The sequence below is a fragment of the Lissotriton vulgaris genome, chromosome 11 (genome assembly GCF_964263255.1).
Source record: "Lissotriton vulgaris chromosome 11, aLisVul1.2, whole genome shotgun sequence".
Lineage (NCBI taxonomy): Eukaryota > Metazoa > Chordata > Amphibia > Caudata > Salamandridae > Lissotriton > Lissotriton vulgaris.
The window spans coordinates 1,033,599,091-1,033,618,524 of NC_141699.1; the positions used below are offsets into that span (position 1 = coordinate 1,033,599,091).

General features: G+C 39.9%; 1 protein-coding gene across 1 annotated transcript in view; it reads right to left on the minus strand.

Moving 5' to 3' along the window:
- LOC147684016 (uncharacterized) overlaps positions 1 to 19,434 on the minus strand; it is a 375,703-nt gene that overhangs the window by 185,681 nt on the left and 170,588 nt on the right. The window contains exon 2 of the mRNA XM_086944934.1: positions 11,545 to 11,586. Coding sequence (XP_086801060.1) covers positions 11,545 to 11,586 — 42 coding nt within the window. The remainder of the gene's footprint in view (positions 1 to 11,544; positions 11,587 to 19,434) is intronic.

A 19,434-nucleotide genomic window follows, 5' to 3' on the forward strand; every position in this document is an offset into this window, starting at 1 on the left:
AAGTGACGCACCGGCGGCGTAAAAGTGACGCACGGCATTATAAATGAGCCCCCCGGTCCTTTCTAAATTTTTCTCACCTGAAATGTTAAATGCCACCTGACTTGACACCATCTGGTTTCAAGATAAAGAAATAATTCTCGCTATCACAATACATTGGCCATAGACCATCATGTCACTTTTCAATGTTGCAGTTGTCTTCCATCCTAAGTCGTAATTGTTCTTCGAAAAACCAAACTCACCCAACCACCTTCTTCAAAGAGCTCCAGACCCACCATTCCTCTGATGCCAATATGATCCTCTTCAATAAAATCCTCACTAACATTGCAGACTCTGTGCAAAGCTAGAGTACTCTCAACTCAGATGGGTCCCATCAGACCTCACAGGACAGAAGCAAAAATGTAGCTGGTGGGGTTGCTCAGTTTTTTAAATTCTTGTCACTGAAAAATGCAGTGACTTGCAGGCCACAATATTGAATCCAGGCAAGACAGACACACCCTTCTCCCTTTCCTAGGTCAGTAAATTGAGTATCATTACAATTAGTAATCGCACATTTTGTTGTTTACTATGCTCCTTAGAAATGGTAGGGTAGTATGAAGCACTACATGAAAACAAGTTATTAGTATACTCATTGTGAAATGACACATGAGATGCTCCAAATCAGATTCTGACCTGATAGCTCCTACACAGTCTGCCGCTTTGTACTAAAAATGCATTTTAATTTCAGATTCAAATGTATCCCAGTTTTACTGAACAAAAGCAGAGAGATGTTTTGCACGGCTCAAGATTTCTTTAAACTAGCGCATAACAAGATGCCCATGTACGATCACTCAAGCTCTGTAAAATCATAACTCATTCAAGTGAAATCACAAGATATCAGACAAGGGCATTACTTCTCACTAAATGACTCCTTACTCTCTACACACATGGAGGAATGGAGCTGGGTCATAGGAATGGCATTTATGGTGTTAAGCGCTAACAAATAGTATAGTGAAATTGATCCCCATTCACAATTTGCTACAAGCATCCTAAGATGACTGACCTCCTCCATGGTTCCCGGTGATGTCTTCCTCAGCTCTTCTCATAGAGTAATTCACCAACATCTTGTTGAGCCCTAGAGCGGACACCTCATCTAAAGACCTGCTTCAAAGATTCAGTACCAATTTCACTCCTAAAGAATCATTACCTGATCCCTAACATTTAAAGAATTTGCCAAGCTATAGTTGGCATGCCATAGATCTCTATTAAAAGGCAGCTGATCCTTTTTTCAAATTGGTACATTTTATCAACCCTCTGCAGGTCTAGCCACCTTTCAGTTTGGCTTCTGCAACTCCTTTACAATTACATGCTCAACCTAGCAACCCAAGTGTATTTTTCAATAGTAGACCGCCTTGATCTTTCAGTAGCCTTTCAAAACTTCATTTGCAGTATCTTCCTGGAAGACAAACCACTGAAAATTGTGCCATGGGACAAATGCTCTAAAAGTTTCAATCACTCCTATAGAAAGGGAGGGGCATATAACTTCTGACACTTTTACTTCTGAGTCGAGAACAATCATCTACAGTGCCAATCAGATCCACACACCTCTCAGCTAACATAGTACAGATACCTCCTCGTGCACCACCTAAAATAATGGAATTTTCCTATTACATGGATTCATGTGACCCAGAGATATATGTGCAGGCCAGTCTCACCCAAGTAAAGCAAAAAACAAATCTACCCTTCTCAGAGACAGGGTGGATGACACTGCATACAATCCAAATGGAACAAAACTAAAGATACTCCTACTTGGAACCTGGCTTTGCTAAAATGGGCTACACCTACCCAAAGTCTTTAATATGCACACATGATTCACCAAAGCATTAATACTGTCTGTGTCAACATAGGCAGTGACTTGTTTGTGAACACAGAACTCATCTGAACAACCAAGGCAGATTTGTTTCTGCACATGAGTCATTATAGTATTAAAATCTCCACATTATCAGAGTAATATGATTCAACCAAGGCATCCCTATCTACTTTAAAATTGACTAGATGTTTGGTGTTGGGGATTCTGTAATAATAATTGAATATCAGATACCAGTTCTCACAAAGTTAGTAAACCAGTGCCTTATCAGACTAAACACTGTTTGGCGAGAAAACAATGGCTTAAATCTCTTTAGCAATGGATAAGCCTGCTGTATTTTCTGCAGGGAAATATGAGATAAGAAATTGCACAGCACCAAAATATTGTTAAAGTCAATAAACAATTAAGGAAATTTCGAAAATTAATTTTGCAAAAGAAGATGTACTTATTTTTTAGAGCAAGGCAAAAGCAAAACAAAAATGGATAAGGAAATTAGCAGTTGTGATATGTTTGAGGAAAAATATCCCCCAAAAAGTGGAACATTTAGGTTGTAAAAGTACATTTAGTCTATATGCATGATGGAAGGGGTTTGCGAAATTCAGTAATTATGTGAAATGTAAATATGATATTTAGTGTTATATTTTAGCATGAAGGGCATCCACATGTCCATTTTGCATATCAGGGTGCTTTTCGTACTAATAAAATTTGTTCTAAAACACATGCACTGTGAGCAACAGATGTTTGTGTTCTGGTCATTCATGTTGTTTGTGCGTATTTCCTGTCATGGTGTAATATCTGGAATTTAACAAGCAAGACACAAAGGTCCGACTGCCATCGTACATGTAGTCGGCGGCTTCACCCTCTTATTACGATGCGACCGCCATGAAGGTGGGCGGAAACATGCCTTTTTCAGTTGCAATGTGTGCCCAGAATAGGGCCACAGCACAAGCCACATTTGAAAAAGGCATATTTTTAAACATCCATGCACTGTGTGCCAGGCACCATGTGGTGCCTATCACACCATACATGGATGTTCGGAGAGGAACCACATTTGCCGCATCGGCCCCATAGTGGAGGCCCACGGGGGACGGCGACCCTGCTAGGGGCCCTCAAAGTCCAATTTGGTCTGCCTTTACATGGCGGTCAGTAAAGGGACATTGTAATCTCCACGACTGTGCCTCCGCAGGCACCGCCTCCATTGTAGGGATTACGGTCGGACCGATCCTCCAACAGGCTCCTAGAGCCTGTCAGCGGCTCAGGTCTGTCCCTCCAGCCACTGCACTCTAACTGACCGCATCATTAAGTGGCGTTTGGGCCACAAGTTCCTAGAATTACTCTGATTAGACCAGTGTAATTACAATTTTGTCCAGGCCTAATTACCAGAAGGCACTCTTGCACCATAAATGGAAGCAAGGCAAAGTTACCAAAAAATTGTTCTGCCTCATGGAGACCAGGAGGGCAGAAGCAGTGTCAGTAATTTTTCAGCCTGGTCGACTCAAATGCTTCTAAACTTTCTAACACTCCTCGGGGCATCTCTAGCCTCAGTTCTAATGTGGAGATAGGTCACTCTTCTTCTATTTCCTGCCGAAGACAAGAATTCCAATTTTTTCAAATGCTAGATCACTACTAATGCTCCCAGACATAAGTGGAAGCGTTGTGGTTATGATGACAGTTCACCAGTGGTACGTACATTCAATTAGTCACATTAGCCAGGGCTCCAGTGCAATTTAAGATGACAACTGTGCTGATTGTTATTGAAAAATGCCTTGCTTCATACTTTTATCTTCTGAGGGCACAAGAGCCAGTCGGTATCAATCTACAGAGCAAGTCTAGACCACAGTCCTCAGTCCTCCTCTAGCCAGATACAGCAACAGGTTCCTTCATTTCTATTCTTTTCCAGTCTAGTTGAGAAGTGGATGGTGGAAAAGGGGGCTAAATATCCATTTTGAAATACTTTCACAGGGATGGTGCTCTACAGTCACTTGCAGGCCATCATCCTTTTGAAGGTAGACAATTGGAGGGGGTAGCTATTTGCAATCTGCCTGTTGAATAATAATTGGGCAGGTTCTCCTGCGACCACATTCAATTCCTTACTTCCGAACCAACCTAGTAGTGCATAGATCAGTTCCGAAAATAAGTTACTGGTAGCAAAAATCTGGTGGGCAGTTTGCACCATTTTATTGGGACCATTATAATAGTGCATTTCGCCAAGTATCCATTATTGCTGAATCAAGGCATTCCCCTTATGTTTTGGACAGGATCCATACTAAAGCATCAATCTTTCCCTTCACATCTAATATAAAAAGAATATCTGCATCACATAACTAAATGAGGTAGTTTTCTGCCTAATATTGAGCAGTGATTTACAAAATAAAGCCTACGAGCTGAATGTAGCTCCCCTGACCTTTACATGTGGCCCCCTGGTTAAATGACGGAACTTGGTGTCTCTTTCTGGTTTTTTTAAATATTTCTTTTAGCCTGATATAATTGTGATTTTTTTGTATATGTATTTATGTTTATGTGTTAATTTATGGTTTTTAACTGAATTGCTGATATCAATAAATTGTATAGATTGTTACAACATTTTTGTTTAGGTGCCTTTATAAGTCCCTAGGTAGGAAGTTCAGTATTCCAGCATTACGATCAGTCTGAGAAAGCACAGTAGTATCGTCGCAGTGAGTGGTGTTTGCATGAACGGATGAATGAAATGTATCTTTGATCCCAAGGGATATTGTATTTCACTTAACAGCAGTACTGTGCTGTTAAAAAACAAGCAAGCCTTTATTTAAAGGTTAATTGAAGTTAAAGAAAGGAAGGGATTAGGGGGTATATTATCAAGGACCGGTGTTAAAGTTATCGCCGTTTTAGCAGCAGGAAACTGCCGCTAAAACGGCGATAATAACCTTGATAATATGCCGTAGAGAATTCCAATAGAAGCCCATGTTAACACCAGATAATGGGCTTCTTTTGGAATTCTTAAGGGCATATTATCAAGCCCATTATCGCCGCTATAGCAGCAGTTTCCTGCCACTAAAACAGCGATAATTTTAACACCGGTCCTTGATAATATGCCCTCAGGTTATCCTGCACTGCTTAACTTTAGGAAGACCTTAATTTTTAAAGACTTCTTGCAGCAAAAAGGGTAAAAATATGATAATGTCTTTTCAAAATTCAAAAAGCGTATAGCATTAACAGGCAAAACGGTTTCACCTTAGTACACCAGGATATAATTGTGCATCGAGAAGTATTTTTTTTCAAAGCGATACATGAATTTGTAAATATTCATTCTTCCGTCATCCTGACAGCAATGACAATAGTGAACTAAGAGGCAAGTGCATTCTTTGGGTTGTCTGAGTTGCTATTATAAATTAACACAATTATAGTTTATTAAATCAGATACAGGAAAAGGTTTTGTACAGTGCAAATCCTGAAGTCATGCATATCGATGTCCTTTTATACATGATAATGAAGAAAAAGGAGGGAATGTGAAATAAAACAATGCCTAGGATCAAACAATTTGGTAAAGTGGAGAAGCCAGGATTCTTCCCAGGTTTTCTGGTTTCACAGTGTGCAGTTCAGCCACTAGATGTATATGCTTCGATTCCCCTGCAGCCACCACTTCCACCTCCCAAAATCTCCCTCAACCACTTCCCTGCTGGCATCAACATGGCCCTCGGTCACATCACAGATCAAACTGTTTGACCCCTGGGAAAATCTTAGTGAGTACCAATGATCTAGAGAGCCCATTCCCCAACATGGCAGTGCCCAACACCAAGGAAAGAGTACTGAAGGACTATATGGGTGCTTTAAAAGTCAAGCTTCCAGTCAATGTTGACATCAAATACCAGTTTCTAAAAAAGGAGTCACTTGACATTATTTATTCAGATTATTCCTTTCTTGTTCTCTTAAATACATCTCAAATTATTACTGTTTACAGATAATAAGCAATTGATATGTAAAGATAAAACCCCCTCCTCTCTAGAATAGTTTACATTGATCATTAGTGACCAGCATTTGAGAAAATTGCTTCGCTGCATATGGTATAATTAGCTTTCTAGGAATCCCAATGAAGGCGGTTAGGTGATTAGTATAAAAACAAATACTTGGTACAGTTTGGCAAACAATTACTGTTCATTAAGAATCATTGTGTAGCAGAATTATTTAAATGTGTGATACGGGGTTGTGACTTATCAGGGTTGCATTTATTGCAAGATGACACAATAATAGTGTACTGTTTTTATTGGATTCTCTAGCATTTCACCATGTGTCAGAGTGTGTACCATCTACTTGTGTTTCCTGGATCACTCAGTGTTTTAAGTATATTGAGTGTACAGCACTTTACACTTACTTTTTTCACTTGTATTGTGTCGTTGCACCATTTAGATCACCTCCTTACTTGCAAATTGATCGAAATACAAAATTGCAATAATTCCTGTCTATTGTTTAAGAAATTGAAATAAAAGTATCTTATTGAGAAATTGAACCAATATCTTGATGGTCAAAGTTACTCTCTCCTAGGAAGAAGAGGTTCACACTTCCCCCTTGAGGGACCACTATTTTGTTGTATTACCAGGATTACCACAGTTGGCGTGTTGTGCTTTTAGGCACATATTTTCGCTTATATCTTTAAAATTGCATTTCTCCAGTTCTACTATTTGGAGGTTTACATTTTGGTGCCAATAATTTATCATATATTTCTAATTTTTCTAATTTGGTGTGGGATTTTTCATGTGTTTTCACTTTATTACTGTTGGAAGTGCTGCATAAATACTTTACTTATTGCCTCTACGTTCAACCTAACTGCTCTTGTGTCGAGCTACCAGAGGGTTGAGCACAGGTTAATTCAGGATTTGTTCATCCCTTCACCCTAACAGAACTTGTGGTTGCTGCTGAGTAGGGTTTCACCCCCTCCACCATTAGCCAAAATTCTAACACTAGAAAAAGCATTAGATCGAGTTTGTGCAATATATAACTTAAACTAAATAAATACAGACATGCATTCCTAAAAGTTAAAATCAAGCAGAATTCATCAGAGTTATTACTTGCAGATTGAAACTCAATGTTCACCTGTAGGAAATACTGTGTGCTGTAAAAACATGCTTTAAAAAGCACATGTAATAATATTATGCACTAAGTGACACTTGCTATAAAAAATGAGCAATTATTGCAAAAAAAAACACACACAGGTACGCTCAGAAAATGATTCAAAGTTTACATTCATGGATAAAAATTGTGACTTTAGCTCTATATGTTAATTCCAGCTAAAAACCAAAAAACTACATGTAAACGACTTTGGCATGGTCACAAGTTCATAGTTTTTCAAATAAATAGTGTAACCCACCCCCTAACTTATGTCCAATACTAAGTCAGTGAAAAGGTAAATAAAACAGGTGTGTTGAACACAATTCATACAGCAGGTGAAACTATGTTCCTCAAAAAATTCAGTGGCACATTTCATATGCCTGCGTATCTGGCAATCACCCAGCTTGAGAACACATCACAAAAGAGAAAGCTAAAAATAGCACCCTAATTACCACTTCCCATAATCAGGTACAACTCATCCATCCAGCACACATATACATGCTGCACCAGCAATAACACTCACACACATTCAAAAACATGGATACAGAAATGCAAATTTCGAAGAACTATAATTGTGGTTCTTAATCTATGGTTCAGATACCCCTGGGTCAGCGAAGCCTACTTAGAGGGTCCGCGACTGTAAGGAAATTAGATAATATTATTAGATTGATTAATGGCATGCATATAAATGAAGAAGCAACATGTAAAATTGAAAATAGTATCCTGTTCTGTAAATGTGAAGGAATTTGAAACTGTAGTTGAAGAATTAAGATAGTATCCTCAGATTGATTCGTGGGAGCAGTGCAAGTGCATCAAACAGGATATAGGGCCTTATTTTGATGTCAGGCAGTCGGGTCACTGACAAACCATCGGTGGCCGTCCGACTGCAGACACATCTTCGGCTCGACCGCCGCATTACGATGATGGAGGTCGGACCCACAGCTGTCAGACGAAAGACAGACACCTCTGCCAGTAATCTTGCTTGTAATACTTCTAACAAAGGTATTCATTTTGGGCCCGTTATTTTGTGCTTGATACTCTTTAATGCGACGGCCAGAGATATCCCTCTATTTCTGATCGCCGTTTTTTGTTACACAAACGTTCCTTTCCTGTCGAAGATTATACCCAAGTATTTATATTATTTGACGACCTCCATCTTCTGGTCCCGTACAGACCACTGAAGTTGTTGTTTTTTGCATTTTGGATTTAATATCATCACCTTTGATTTTTCTAGGTTTAAGCTTAGCCCGTTCCTTTCGGAAAAGTTACTCATCGTGCTTACAAGATGTTGAAGCCTACTGGGGTTTGGCTGATTAGTATTAAGTTGTCCGCATACAGAAGATTAGACAGTGTAAGGCCCCCTAGGTTTGGGGCGTGATGGTTGCAATTATCAAGTTCTGCTGAGTGGTCTGACATGAAGAGGTTGAAAAGGGTCGGGGCAAGGACGCAACCCTGCTTCAGCCCCTTTGTAGTTGGCATTTCCCTTGATAGACAATTGCCTGTTATATTGGATTGTGAATTAAATATTTTAATGTTTGTTTACATGTTAGATGAATGGTTGCTTTCGTATTTTCAATTTGTATTGTTTTGTGGTTCACATCATAAAAAAAGTTTAGGTTGAGGTCCCCAGCTTCCAGTATTGACTCAGTGGAGAGTCCCCGGATTCCAGTAATGATTAAGTGAGGGTCCACGCAAGTCAAAAGGTTAAGTACCACTGAACTGTAGCAAACATCCATTCAATATATTCCTTGCAGCAGGAGTGGGTTGAATTACACTAAAGGGTCATCGCTATAACTTTAGAACTGTAAAGACATTAGCAAAATCAACAGAAATACTTGCCAAAAATGTGTGAAAATAATTGGCTAAATTCATTGAAAAAATGGAAAGTCTTTAGAATTAATTAGAAAAAAATATATGTTCATATGATACTCTTTCCCAGAAAAAAAATAAACTGAATACTTTTAAATGTTCTTATTGCCTGTAGATTTTCATACTGTTTTTGTGATTTGAACTTCTATGGACTGATTCACAAAGGTAAATTTTCATGAGTAGATCGACTCACATGTGGTATACTCCTACACATAGGTGTGAATCCCTGTGTTTTTGTTAGTCTCAATTTACCAGTGGCAATTTACACCTAGGAGTAAACTTAAGGGTCTTCAAATGATCAAATGAGGGGTTGGAGGATCTTACAATCCATTTATCGACCATAGATTTATTATTACTAACTTTCTGCTGTTAGAGGTCTCTGCATTGGAAAATACAGGGAATATTATTAAGTTATAAAATAATTATTATTAACTTAGAACTAATAAAATATGACTCTCGGCTATGTACCAGATGGCCTTATATGAGCAGGTCATATAAAATTTACAGGGCAAAACTGGGAACTTCCTCCTCACCTGGGCACTTTTTCTTCAGGATAGTAATCATTAGTCCCTAGGGTTGGATGTTTTTGGTTTCCTGTGTAGGGAAGTGATGCTACGATACAATGCTACTGTCACAGACCTTGCAAATCTTCCCTGGACATGGCCCTCATGGATGTTTACTCACTTTTGCTATCCCTCTGCCCCCCACTTCTCTATTAACTTCTCTCTTCTTTTTTCATTATCCCGTCTATCCCCCCAGGCGTGTGCATGAGTTTGGGCTCCCTCTTCCTCTCTCTTCATCTCATGTCCTGTCCTCCCCACGGCTACCCCTCTCCATACTGAACACCATGTGTGCCATTGCAGACTCATGTGTCACCCCTGGAATTGTCCCTACTGGACTCCCGAACGACCCAGCTTTGCAGGGCCGACGCATGCCATGCTGTGTTTATTTTGCAATGTATGATTGCCTCATGTATCCTGTATCATGTTCCAGTCCCATCATTTTACCCCTGGCTTTATTTTGACACTTAAATAAAAAGTTGTGAAACAAAAAAAAAGAACTAATAAAATAAAATAGTAACAACACATTACCTCCTTAAATAAAACTTGTAATACGTTAAAAAAAATCATTTAAATATAATAATTCAATTTACAAAGATTCATTTTAAACAATCATCAAAAAAACACCATATCATTTAATTTGTAGTAAACTTGTTTTTAATATTTTATACCTTTTTATATTTGTAAAAAAGTTAAACATGTTTTTTATTAAGTGTATTATTTCATTTGTAAAGTAGTTAAAAATAATTGACATTTATACTTATTTTTTATCACTAAAAGAAGTCCTTTGATCAATTTAACTCGAAATCCTGTGAGGCGTTCAATTCCATTCCTTCATTGTTCCTATTGGTGTGTGATGCAATACCAATGGTTGATGATGTGTTGCGCTTAACTTACTCCAAGGTTGTGCTGGAGCAAATGTACGATTTTTATAACCCAGTTAGGGATATAGTCAATTTGGAAGTGTATTTTGTGAATTACAATGGTTCTGATTTTTTCTGGGTGTCTGTTTTGTATCAGCATGTACGTCCCCCTAAATTCCTCCTCAATGCCATCAAGCAGCCAATACTATGCATACAATATTTACTGCCCTTGTAGTCCATGCGCACAACATTTATTGCTGTTGTCTTTTTACTAATGTGCTGAGTGTTGTCAATTACACCCACTTACAAATGATACCCCAAACGAAGGTAAGGAAGAAAGTCTTCAGGTATCCTGAAGACTTTCAGGATACCTATGCAGCCTGTCCTAAATATTCAAAATCCTGTGAGGCAGAACTGTGTATTGCTTTGCCAAATTCCCAGATCCAGCTGTGTTTCAGTGAACCAGAGGGATAACTGGATGCCGTGCTCCATGGAGACACCTTATCCTTGTTGAACTTGAACCCTAAGTGTAAATGGAAGAAGATCAACAGACATCCTCTTGAAAACATATAACACTATACATATTTTGTTTTGCTGAGTAATCATTGCCACGTTTCACATTGCTCTTTGCACACACAAAATGAGGAAAAAGACATGCCTCAACCCCATACCATATTCATCCAATCCTTTTATATATAATCTCAATCCACACAACACATGCACTTCTCCTAGCAAATTATCACAAAATATATGAATCACCCACATACCCTATTGCATGAATTAAATCTTGTGGATAAATGTATGCTGGCAAAACGGGAAGAATGAAGCAGAGTAGTTTTGTGCTCCCAATCACACACACCGCCATACAAACACATGTGTGCGCGCACACACACACACATGCACACGCACACACACACACCCACACACACACACACAAACACACACGAGTACTAAACACAATAAATAGGACTTACTGTAAAAACAGTATCACCCAGGAAAGTAAAGTCTAGATTATGTTATGTGGTCTATATTCAAAGTCGATCTGATTCAATTTTGGCGGCTCTGTAAATTCTCCTAGTAAATCATTTTACAGAGAAGGAGGACACCACACCAGCATCCAACAAGTAGAGTTGCACTTTGGTCACTGGGTACCGAAAACAACAAATTGTTCCTCGATCAGATTTGCGTCTCACAGTTTACAGTGTGGTTTGGATGTAAACTGTTGTCTACACACATCATATGAACATTTCATGAACCTAGGCACAACACTACAAAATTCAAACTGGTGCTCAAATTCCTCTCACATGAATGTAAAATGAAAAAGTACCTGAAGGCAGGGACAAATGATGTCTGGCATACAACTTGTTTTCTGAAAAAAATCATGAAAATGAATGTTAAAATCCAGGAATAATACACAAAATATAAAAATATATGTCTAAATCAAGTTTGGCGCTGCAGACATTAATGCAATTTATATTCACAAAAAGTGATATTTTTAGACTCTCAGATTAATTAAATAAGACATTTTTGATTTTTCTCACTGCTAATCCCACCAACTATTCGACAAATAGACAAACTCTGGAAAAAATCGTCATCATTAATGAGTTTTACAAAGGGAAAGGATCATGGCTGAGAAACACATCAGCTGTCCATCATATTCTGTGGCAAATTTATGAACTGACATTCACGCCAGTATAATCCAATAAAAAAGAGCTATTTATGAATTTCTGGAGAAATGCTACATCATAATGTACTTTTAAAGATATACTCATAATAGATACAGCGATAGGGCACGCACAAAGTATAACCCTTACAACATGCTATGGTCTGTTCTCCACCACCCACAACGTCCTCTGACAAACTTTACAATTAGCTTTCTGCACTGCCTACAACTTTCCATCCGGAACAATTTTGCTGGACACAGGTATGTTTAAAATGTCTCTTTTACAGATACACTTCTATGCTCCTCTTGAAGTCTGGATATTTCATGAGTCAATCGGTCACTTTGTTCAGAATTGAAACCCTTGTTTAGGATTGCGCAATATTAGAATGAGTTGACGGATCCCTTCCATTCCCACCTGAAAGATTCTGTTTCTACCAGTCGCCATGACAAATGTAAGCCACCTTCTTAATTTCCTTAAAAAATTAGACCATATTTACTAATATTTTACATCCTGGCTGCACCATAAAGTGGCGCAGCCACGATGCGAAATGCTAGTACAATGGCGTAGCAAAACTTGGGGGTGCCCCTGCAAAGTACATGGAGGGTCCCCCCTCTGGACTCACTTGGGATCTCTCAGGGCAGGGTACTGTGTTGAGGGGCCCCCTGGAGCTCAGAGCCCCACTGCACTGCTGGAGCTACAGGGCCTTTGTTTAACCATGGTGCTAGCAGATATTTACAAAGCCACTCACGGGGCGCTTTGCGACTCCTTGCGTGGCTTTATAAAGAAATGTGATGCTAATCAGCAGCTGCCTTGTGTTACATTTCATTCTTGGAGGCGCTCCACGGTTGGAGCATGGGAGTTTCCATGGATCCACCAATGCATTCACGCACTCCCGGACTTACAAAGGTTTGTAAACCTGGGATTGCGGGAAATTGGTATCCCTCCTGGAGGATGCCATAGTGAAGAGAAAAATTCTGCAGCTCAAATAGAATAAGGACAATGCCTCAAGAGCTTTTTTTTTGCAGAATGGAACTCCTTCCTGCACAAAACAATCCTGTCTTGTAAAGCAAGGTCCTTTGCATCATAGTGCTAAGCTGCAAACTGTATGCCAGGTCAAAGAGACAGTAGAAGATATGGCGCATTTGTGCTGTCTCCCGTTTTCAAACAACACACCACAGCAACTTAGGGCCCGATGTAGGTAATTCCTATTTACCTACTCTTAAATACCGAATCATACCGATTCGGTATTTAAGAGTAGGTAAATAGGAAGGGAGCAGATGTAGGTAATTCTTATTTTAGAATTACCGAATCTGTAAGATTCGGTATTTACCGATTCGGTAAATACCGAATCGGTATTTCCTATTGATTCCTATGAGCCTTGAAGCTCATAGGAATCAATGGGAAATACCGATTCGGTATTTACTGAATCTGTAAATACCGAATCCTGTAAGGGTGAACGGGGTGTCACTTTGACACCCTGTAGCACCCCAATTCCAGGCTTGTGTGCCATGTGGCACACATACATGCCCTAAGGGCATGTCTGTGTGTCACATGGCACAGGTGTACATGCACAGATGTGCATGTACACCTGAATTCGGTATTTTACCACCCAATTGTATTGGGTGATAAAATACCGAATTCTAAAGGCCTGTAGCACTGTAAACAGTGCTACCTACATCTGAGATTTACCGAATCGGTAAAATTACCGATTCGGTATTTTACAGAATCGGTAAGTTTGCCGATTCGGTAAATTTACAGATTCTGTAAAATAATGGCCCCTACATCTCAATCACCAAATACCGGTCGGTAACGGCCGAATTCGGCCGGTACCGACCGGTATTTGGTGACCTACATCGGGCCCTTAGCTTGCTGCACTGCATTACGTGAAAGTTTAGTAAACATGCCCCTTAAGATCTTTTGGTTGCCTTCCAGGATATTTCCATCCAATTTAAGCTCAGCTGTTTAGGCAGGAACTATTGACATTTCTTTCTTGCAACCCTTCTAGAGCACCAAGAGGCAGTCCAGAGTGAAAGAGTTCTCTATTAATGAACTTACCATCACATAACTTGTACTGATTGTGCAATAGAATGTCCCACTATTTCTTATATTGAGAAGTTTTCTTCTCTTTTGTGTTATCCCTCCTCCAAGTCTATCAATCAAAGTCTCTCAATTTAAATTTTTCTTTGGGGAGCAAAATGGCAGGATGATTTTTTTCCAAAGTGAACTGCTCAGCTTCCAAAGAACAAAAGAATCCCCTCCTCATCATGCCTCCATGTTCACGCGCAGTTGTGCAAAATGCAGACACTGAGAGCAGTAGAGAAGGAAATATTGATGCCCCCATTAAAAAAACAAACAAACTTATGCCTTTCGAAGTGCATGTTTTCTGCAGCCAGACAGGAGAACATATTCCCAATGTGTACCAAGCATTAATAACTCAACATAGCTTCTTTGTACAGGAAAGTTTTATGAAATTCAAGCCTGCAACAGGCTGATAATTGGGCCTGCAGAGAGCAGTGGTAAGATTAGCGTAGATTCTTATTAAACATAGCACTTTTACTACTTTTGTGAAATATATTCTCTAAACGTAATGCAAGGGTGAACTAAACACATCTAGTTAATGCCAGTCACACAGCCAATCAAGCCCAGAGGCGAATAGTCTATAAAACAATGAGGTACAGGATCATTATGCTTTGAACATATTTAGGGTTATTTACTAACTTTTTGCATGGACACATCCATGGCACAATGTGGTGCAAAGGATTGTGGCAATTTACTTATCAATAAAAAGGCCAGCAAATGCAGTGCAAATTTGCTCAGTGGGTCACGAGCACCTGCCTAGCTCTTAGTAAACCTAAGACATTGTTACTAGTTCTGAGAAAGATCATCTGTACCAAGGCCAGAAGATAGGCGTGGACTGAAGCAGGACTGCAGAAATGAGCAAACCAACTCCTTTTCTTCCGCTCTATTCTCTGTCGCTCTCCATCCATCCATCCATCCATCCATCCATCCATCCATCCATCCATCCATCCATCCATCCATCCATCCAACCATCCATCCATCCATCCATCCATCCATTCATCCATCCATCCATCCATCCATCCATCCATCCATCCATCCATCCATTCTCTCTCACTCTCTACCCCACACCCTGGCTTGAAAGCCCTTCTGGGTCTTCTGCAATTAATTTAGGGGCGCTGGAGAAAGTAACAGCCGCCCTTGACCCTTCCAAAACCACCCAAGGAAATGTCTGCTTGAATAAAAGGCCAGTCCAGCCCTGCCAGAAGGACCACGAACAGTGGGGGGGAGCGGAGATTGAGATACATTTAAAGAAATGTAAAACACAATTAGAATTGTTTGCCATGCATCATTTGAAATTTCTTAAATATAAGACATTTTTGAACGAGAAGACTTTGCTCAATTAACTTTACGAAATGAAAAACTTTTAGGGCATGGGCCCATATGTACAAAATGATTTTGCTTTTTTAAATAATCTGAATCGCTATTTTGAGCCGTTAAGAAATGCAAAACTGCTTTTTCTAATATACAAAGCCATATGAAGCGCTGCAAAATGCAATTTCTACACATTCGAAATAGCATTTTGCGACTCGCTAATAAGAAATTGCAAATAGGGATTTCCTATTTGTGAATCGGAAACCGCATGTACATAGCATTTCCTAATTTTGAAAAGGGCAATTAGGAAATGCTATTACCATCAAATCGGAACTGATGGTAAACAGCTGCAAACGTAAACAAGCATTGGAAATGCAATAGGTCGCGCATTTGCTTGAGTTAGAGATACTGGTGTTGTAAATGACAATGTATTTTAAACATGTGTTATGGAGTGTATGTATGTGGTGTGTAGTGGAATTCTGTGGGTTGGATTGGAAGGGTTAGTTGTGGAATTCTGTGGCGTGAAATTGTGTGGTGTTGAGTGGATTTGTGGAGTTGAATTATGTGGCAGGGTGTGCAGTGGAAATATAGGAGAGAGGACCTAGCCTTACGGCTAGAGCAGTTGATCTAGAAGCTGGGGAACCGGGTTCAAGTCTCGGCAACGACGCTCAACATCCTGTGATTCTGGGTAAATCACTTAATCTCCTGTGCCTAACAAAAATTAACGTGTCTGTCTATAACGAAACTGGTGCTCATGTAAAGTGCTATGATACCGGATGTCTAGGGTAAGCATGGGCGGAAAATCCGTTCCGCTCGCGGATTTTGCGGATTTTCGGTAAATTCGCAATCCGCGAACGCTCGCGAATTTACCGAAAATCCGCAAATTCGCACGCAGCGGATTTTTTTTCTTGGTGATACAATTTTGCGGCGTGCGGTGTAAGTTCGCAATTGCGAACCTGTAGGTGCGGCGGGCAGCAACAATCTCGCACTCGCAAAATTACAAAATTTGCAATTCTGCACAAGAAATCCACTAGCAAGCAGCATAGACCTTCTGAAAATGATGATTTTTATCAGAATAACTCCTCAGGTTGACATTTGCCTGCCCTTTTTTGGATTTGAGGCCTTTTGACTTTCTTTGGATCACATTTGGATTAGAAATAAACTTTCACAAGTAAGTTTGTTGGCATTACATTTGCTGTTCTGCAGAAAAACGAGTTTTGCTGAACTGAAAGCACTCAGCAGCAGGTGCAAAAGTTCAAATTCATCATTAGTAACCATTCCCTGTAGTGCTTCCTGACTGGGGCCCCTCCAGAGTTCAGTTGCTAGTTGCAACAATTGTATGACCCTGCTCTGACCCTCACAGCCGGATCATAGAATAGCTACAAGTAGGCCACAAAGGTCCTGGAAAAAAAAATTGCACTGCAACAGAAAGCAAATTACAGGTAAGGAAGCAGGTGCAGACTGGAATTTTAAAACAGTGACACATTAATAAATCAACCCCAAATTAATTCATGTCAGTTGAAGCAGGGCAGGTGTGCTTGCTTTTTCCCCCCATAATCTACAGTGATGATGAACCAGAGGGTGGCATTGATGTACCAGAGGGTGGCATGGGTGAAACAGAGGGTGGCAGTGGTGAAACAGAGGGTGCTGGGAACCTGTGATGATGAACCAGACGTAGAAACAACATAATCGCGACCATTGCGAGCCGACATGTAAGTTCGCAATTGCGAACTGGTACAAAACCCTCACGAACTGGCAGAAATCCTTGCGAACACAAAAAAAAAATCTGCAAATTCGCGAGAATTCACGGATTTTGCGGATTGCGAGTTCGCAAATCCGCAAATTCGCGAACGCCAGATTCGCAAAATTCACCCATGCTTAGTCTAGGGTCTAGTTTGTGCTTTATAAAACTAACAACAACAACAAATATGTGGATAGTAATTATATGGTATTGAGTGTACTGGAATTATGTAGAGTGGGGTTGTGTGTTATGGAGTGTACTTATGTGGAATGGTATGTTGTGTTGTGGAGTGGTATGTAGTGGAGTTTAATTATGTGGTGTGCTGTTAAATTTTGTGGCATGATGTTGAATTCCATGGTGTGGATTAGATGTATGTGGTGTGTTGTGTAATTGTGTTGTTGGTGTTGAATTATGTGGTGTGACTTGGAAATGCGTGAAATTGAGTGATGTGGAATTGTGTGTATAGCTTTGCATTTTTGGTGATAAAAAAAACCAAATAGGTAGGATCTAGGCTCCAGATGTGTGTCTTTGGGTTGCCAGGACACATAAATGGATCCTTTATGGGGCTCCTTGTCATCATGTTCATGGGCAGGGTGAAGTAGCGACAGAGGCAAAAGGTGGTGCAAAGGTATTGCAAGAGTTACCACAGAAGGAAAGAGGCAGATGGTTCCACCTATCAGAGGAGAGAAGCTTTTGCAAGAAGGCTGCCACAGAAAGGCTGGTGCCTGCTGAGGTTCACAAGCAAAATCACCAAAAGCCAGAATTAAAGACTGCAGCAAAATGGTTTCATGTGCAAATCAATTAGCATCTACATGGCAGCCATCTGCATGCCAGATTACACTCTAAAGGCTCGTGGGAGGCTGCAGTACAATGTTGTCAAAAAGGGTAGAAACAAGGAACCTCTGCTACCAATGTTGAAGAATAACAGTGCATGAAATGGACTCGTTCTGCGACAGCAAACTGGGGATCAGGGACAGTGGGAAGAGGCACTTGTAGTTATTACTGCAACCACTAAACGAGAACTTGTCAGGAAGACCGGTCGTTGAGTTATTAAGTTGAAGAAACTGTGCATTACACACAAGAACTAAAACTAAAATCAGGAGGGTAGGACAACAGAAACGTAATAACAAGCACATTCATTGACATTATTATTAAAAACAAGCAGATGATGTGCACAAAGTGCATTTTTTTGTAATTCTTTGCAAATTTTGAGGCTGAGTCCCTCATTATGAGAACTGAGGCCCTTATTGTAGAACGTCTTTGATGGACAGCTTTTGAGGTGCACAGGGCAATTGAAAGGGTGCACAGCACATGGCTTGTAAGAGCTGTCACATCCTTCATGCACTGTTTTAAGCTAATGAAAAGTGTGTGGGCCCACTTGGGACCGAAAGCATGCATGGCGGGATTCCAAACATGTGTCCACTATTAAAGAATGGTGCACTTTTTAACTCAGCAAGTGAATCTGTACACCTGCTGTGACTTTTACACTTTGGTTGTATTGGCCCTGTAAGATGTCTTCTATCTTAAGGACTAGAAAAATTGCATATTCTGCTTTGCAGCTTTAATGAATATAATCAAATATATTGAAACCTGGCTCTTTTGTTATTAGCTTTGAAACTGTTAAAGATATCCTATTCTGTTCATTACCTAGCCGCCCTGGGAAGGGATAATGATTGGAGTTTATGGAGTTTACAATCCTTAATGTTTCAATTAAGGGTTTGTTTATTAAATATTAGAATGAGACAATGAATCTTGTCTTCTATGTAGTTGGAAAAGTCACATGTTGTTTCATGCATTACAAAACAAATATAAATAAATACATACATAAATGAATATTTGTATATACATTTTACATATAACAAAAGGAGGGAGAGAGAGAGAGACAAGTGGATTCGGTCTCCCTTAGTAATATGTTTAAACAGATTAGAATCCACTCGGAACGTGGTTGTGATCCCTAAAATAATGGGGAGCACACAGTGTTGTTTAAATGCCCCTCACACACCAACAGGCCCCTTGGTGTCATGCTTCATCATCGGGGCCTTCGCACCCCTCTACGGCATGCGGCGTGCTATGACTCACGAATACGTAGGAGCACTTGTTAGTGAGCTATGTGTGGGTGTGTGATTAGGGATGAAGTGCGAGTGGTGAGGTGAGGTGAAAAAAGTGAAGTTATAATTAAAAAATACCTGGCTCAAAGGAAAAACTTATTTATTATGTCCTTGGCTGGTATTATTAAAAAGTGCAAAGTGAGGTTGACAATATACGTATTAGGGTATATCAACCTTTGAAAGCGTCAACATTTTTCAGAGTACAGCGACTCCTTCTTCAGGGCGAGGATATGCACGTTATCCTCACCTTACTCACATGGAATGTAGAATGTAAAAGCCTTCCCCTCAACGCTGCTTCGTCGGAGCAGCGTTGA